At 41.3% G+C, this 4,872-nt stretch overlaps 1 protein-coding gene across 1 annotated transcript in view; it reads left to right on the top strand.

Annotated features, from left to right (window-relative positions):
• Nucleotides 1-565: 565 nt before the first annotated feature.
• The window catches only part of LOC119571835 (synembryn-B-like), a gene marked incomplete at its 5' end in the record, with an annotated part of 5,599 nt that continues 1,292 nt past the window's right edge, over nt 566-4,872 (top strand). The window contains 4 exon segments of the mRNA XM_037918953.1: nt 566-698; nt 1,180-1,358; nt 1,742-1,872; nt 1,875-2,017. Coding sequence (XP_037774881.1) covers nt 566-698; nt 1,180-1,358; nt 1,742-1,872; nt 1,875-2,017 — 586 coding nt within the window.

Below are 4,872 nucleotides of genomic sequence, written 5' to 3'. Positions count from 1 at the left end.
ATTTAATATTATATATATATATTTTATATATATATATATTTATATTATATATATCTTTTTAAATATTTAATATACACACACACACACACACACACACACACACACCACACACACACACACACACACACACACACACACAAGCACACAGACACACAGACACAGACACACACAGACACACACAGACACACACAGACACACACAGACACACACAGACACACACACACACACACACACCCGCACACACACACACACACACACACACACACACACACACTGCGAGTAGAACAACGAAGGGAAGTACAAGAAAACACACGAATATGCCGAAGGCCTTTTCGCTTTAATTGCTTCGTCAGGGCATAAAGGCCTTCGGCATATTCGTGTGTTTTCTTGTACTTCCCTTCGTTGTTCTACTCGCAATCTATTCGACATGAATTCCCCCCCCCCCCACACACACACACACACACATGCACTGTATATAAATGATGAATATAATTAGTTGAAGGAGAAGGAGGAGAAGGAAGAGAAAGGAAGAGATGTAACCCTGACTTCTTCCCTATTCACGCAGACCACGGCTGAGGTCGGAGTACCATGGGCTGACCTACCTGATCGAGATCCTTGACCTGTCGCTTAAAACGGCCCAGGAGGAGAGTGAGGTGCAGTCTGTCAACGGCTATCTCCCCAATCCCATTATTTTCAACGTGAGCATTTTCTTTGTTTCTTTGGGGAGATGTCCTTGGTGTGGGAGTGGGTGGGTGGGTTTGGGGGGGGTGGGCATAGTGTTAGGAAATTAGGCCTCTAGCTTTTATTTGTAATTTTGATATTTGTATATTTTTGTTGGTCCTTGTGTATAACATATTTTGTGTAAGGATTAGTATCCTCAGCACTGGGTACATTCAGTTTCCTCTGTAGTTTTGTTTTCTCATATATGTTTATGCATACATTAATATATTGTTTGTTAATAGTTCCATCCATCTGTCCATCTATCTATTTATCTATCCATCCATCCATCCATCCCTCCATCCATCCATCCATCCATCCATCCATCCATCCATCCATCCATCCATCCATCCATCCATCCATCCATCCATCCATCTATCCATCCATCCATCCATCCATCCACCCAGCCACCCAACCACCTAGAAAGATAAGGTAGAATGTTTTTCCAAACCTTTCCCCCAGGATGAACAGGCAGAACTGGTTAACGAGGTTCTCAAAGTTCTGTACAACTTGGTACTTCACATCGACAAAAACAGCCCAGACGAGGAGGAGGACAGCCACTGCTTGCGTCTTATCAGCATCCTACGCTATCTTCTCCTGGCCTCCACTCGCTGCCCTGAGAAGACGGATTCCCTGCACAGGTTGGTGGCTGTGGTATTGATTTTCTTCTGTTTTTCCTTTTATCTTCTTCCTTTTCAGCTTTGTTTCTGTTGCTTTCTCTTGGGTGCCTGTTTCATCTTTTTGCTTTTAGTCTTTACTTGCTACCCTGAGAAGACAGAATTTTGGCGCAACTTGATGGCTGTAGCCTTGAATTCTTTCTGATTTTTGTCCTTCTCTTCTACCTTTGTCTGTGTCTCTTATTCTTTCTTTTCCCTCTTTTCTATCTTCTTTTGCTTGTGCTCCTTCTTCCTTCTTGCCTTTTTCTCCTACTCCTAGCTGACATTCCATTTCCTCAGAAGAATAGAAGTGGCAGCCCCACTGTAAGGATCCACACACCAAGATGTATCTTAAACCCTTTTTACAGCAACACGGTCAACCTGCTACTGGTGATGCCTCCCAAGATGTATGAGGAGTTGCTGTGTGATATGCCGCAGGCCTCTGAGTCCCCAATGCCTCCTCCAGCCCCAACAGTGGTTACTACCCAGCCTACTGCAGGGGCACAGCTCTCATGGAGGCTGCCTGCTTCACTGAAGTAGACTCAGACCTAAGCAAACAGAACGAACGATCATGCGAGTATGATGGCAAAGACATGACAGCCATCATTAAGCTGCTGGACTTCCTTGACTCCAGATTGAAGTCGGTAGGTAGTCTTGGAGTGAATGGCTAAGTGGTTAACTTTTTAAAAATACATCTATTTGATTTTTGTTGATAAATCCCCCCTTTTTTTCTTTTTAAGATTGCTCTCTCACTTTTTGAATATATATTATTTTCCTGATTAATCATACACTTTCTAGAAATATTGTTACTATTTTGGCATATTTTTTTTGTACTGCAGTCAGTTGACTGTGGATATTAGATAAACATAAGGCATATTTAGGGGAAACATCTTTCTCTTAAAAAATCACAGGGAGTCCTTTAGTTTCTTATGCCAAGCATATATTTGTGACCAGAAGTAATAGAAAGACTAGATATTTTGATACAGATCTATTAATAATTTTGCTGTCTATGAAAGCTGTTTTGATAAATACCTAGATAAAAACCCAAGTTGGTGATGCACTTAAATTAATATAGTCTTGAAAGGTTTAAATGCAAACAGATGAGTAGTGTTATTGTCTAAACATTCCACTCAATTATTACATTACTTACTAAAACGAGATTAGTGATACACCAAAAGAATGTATAAAATAAAAGATTTTTGGATAGTGACAGGTAAATCCTTCTACCATAAATTACTATGAATACAAGCCAAAATAAAATTAATCTACTGAGAAATTAATTTTACTACCAGACAGAAGGTACGTTATTATACATTGAGAAAACAGAAATGTTATAACTATTTTGACTGTTTCATTTTACTTTCCAATTAATCTGATTTTCTGATAATTACCTTAACTGCATTAGCCCGAGAATCAGATCCTCACCTGGGCAACATTCAAGGTACAGGAAGATAGAAAGATTCAGAGTTTACAAGAAATATTAATAAAAATTTCTGCACTTTTGGTACCTTTCCTATGTAAATTATAGGACAAAGAAATTGCTAGTTTTATTAGAGACAACTAAAATACATTTTTATTTTTAACCCAAAACTTTTCAAATGCCTTATGAATAAATTTAAATAATTTTAACATAAACACACAACTGAGAACACGGCTACAAGACGCGTTTTTTAAAAATTCTCCAACACAAAATTTTAAAATTACTGTAGCATTACAATGTACAAATCAACTACATATTACATAGTACATAGGTACATATAACATACATACATCACACTTACATATGTCATAATATACATGTTCCATAGAACATAATACACATAAATGCAATACAACTACATATGACATACAAGTACATATTACGTACATACAACGTACAGTCATATCATGAAATTATGTACACACACACCACACACACACACACCGCCTGAACACACACCACCTGCACACACACACCACCAGCACACACACACACACACAACACACCTACCACACACAAAAACACCACACAACACACTACACCACAACACACCACACAACCACCATAACACAACAACCAACACACACAACACACACCCCACACAACACCACACCACAACACACAACCAACAAACAACAACACACACTCACAACCACACACACCCACACCACACACACACAACACACACAACCACACCACACAACACACCACACCAAACCCACACCACCCACACACCAACCCACAACCACACACACACACACACCACACACCACACACACACAACACACACCACACCACACCCACCACACCACACCACACACCACACACACCCACACCACACACACACACACAACACACACACCAACACACACACACACAACACACCACACAACACACACACACACCCACCACAACACACACACACACACACACACACCACAACACCACAACACACCACCACACCACACCACCACCACACCCACACACACACACACCACCACACAAACCACACACACACAACACAACACACACACACACAACAACACACACACAACACACCACACACACACACACAACACACCACACACACAACAACCACCACACACACACACAACACAACACACACACAACACACACACAACACAACACACACACAAACACACACACACCACACACACACACAACACAAACCAACACACCACACCCACACACAACACACCCAACACCACACACACAACACACACACAAACAACACACACAACACACACACAACACAACACACCACACACACCACACACACACAGCACACCACACACCACTCAACACACAACACACCACACACACAACACACCACACCACACCACACCACACACACACTGAGGCTACACACCACAACCACAACACAACAACCACACACAGACAACACCACACACATGCACACCCACACACCAACACAACACACCCAAAAACAACCACGCCACCAACACAACACACACACAACACCAAACACAACACCACACAACACAGCTGACACACCACACCCGCAATGTCCACACACAACTCACCACACACACACACAACACACCACACACACAACACAACACAACACAACAACACAACCCAACACAACACAACACAACACAACACAACAGACACCACCACACACACACCACCAACACAGCACACACACATATATACATACATACTACATATATGTAATATCTATCTATTAATATATGATTATGTGATATATGATTACATACATGTGTGCATGCATATATGCATACATACAGACAAAACAGACAGACAGACAGTCCATACCGACAGACAGACAGGACCAGACCGACAGACAGACAGACATACGACAGACAGACAGACAGACAGACAGACACAGACAGACAGACACAGACAGGCAGACAGTTAGTTATTTGATTTTTTTTTATTGACTTGCTCGATATTGTACAATAATCCATATAAAATATAACTAGACTGAATTCGTTTGATATTGCTGTTCATGTG

This window comes from Penaeus monodon, unplaced genomic scaffold (genome assembly GCF_015228065.2).
Source record: "Penaeus monodon isolate SGIC_2016 unplaced genomic scaffold, NSTDA_Pmon_1 PmonScaffold_8251, whole genome shotgun sequence".
Taxonomy (NCBI): Eukaryota; Metazoa; Arthropoda; class Malacostraca; order Decapoda; family Penaeidae; genus Penaeus; species Penaeus monodon.
Note: the sequence above shows the minus strand (reverse complement) of the source record. Positions and strands in the feature narration are given on the sequence as shown.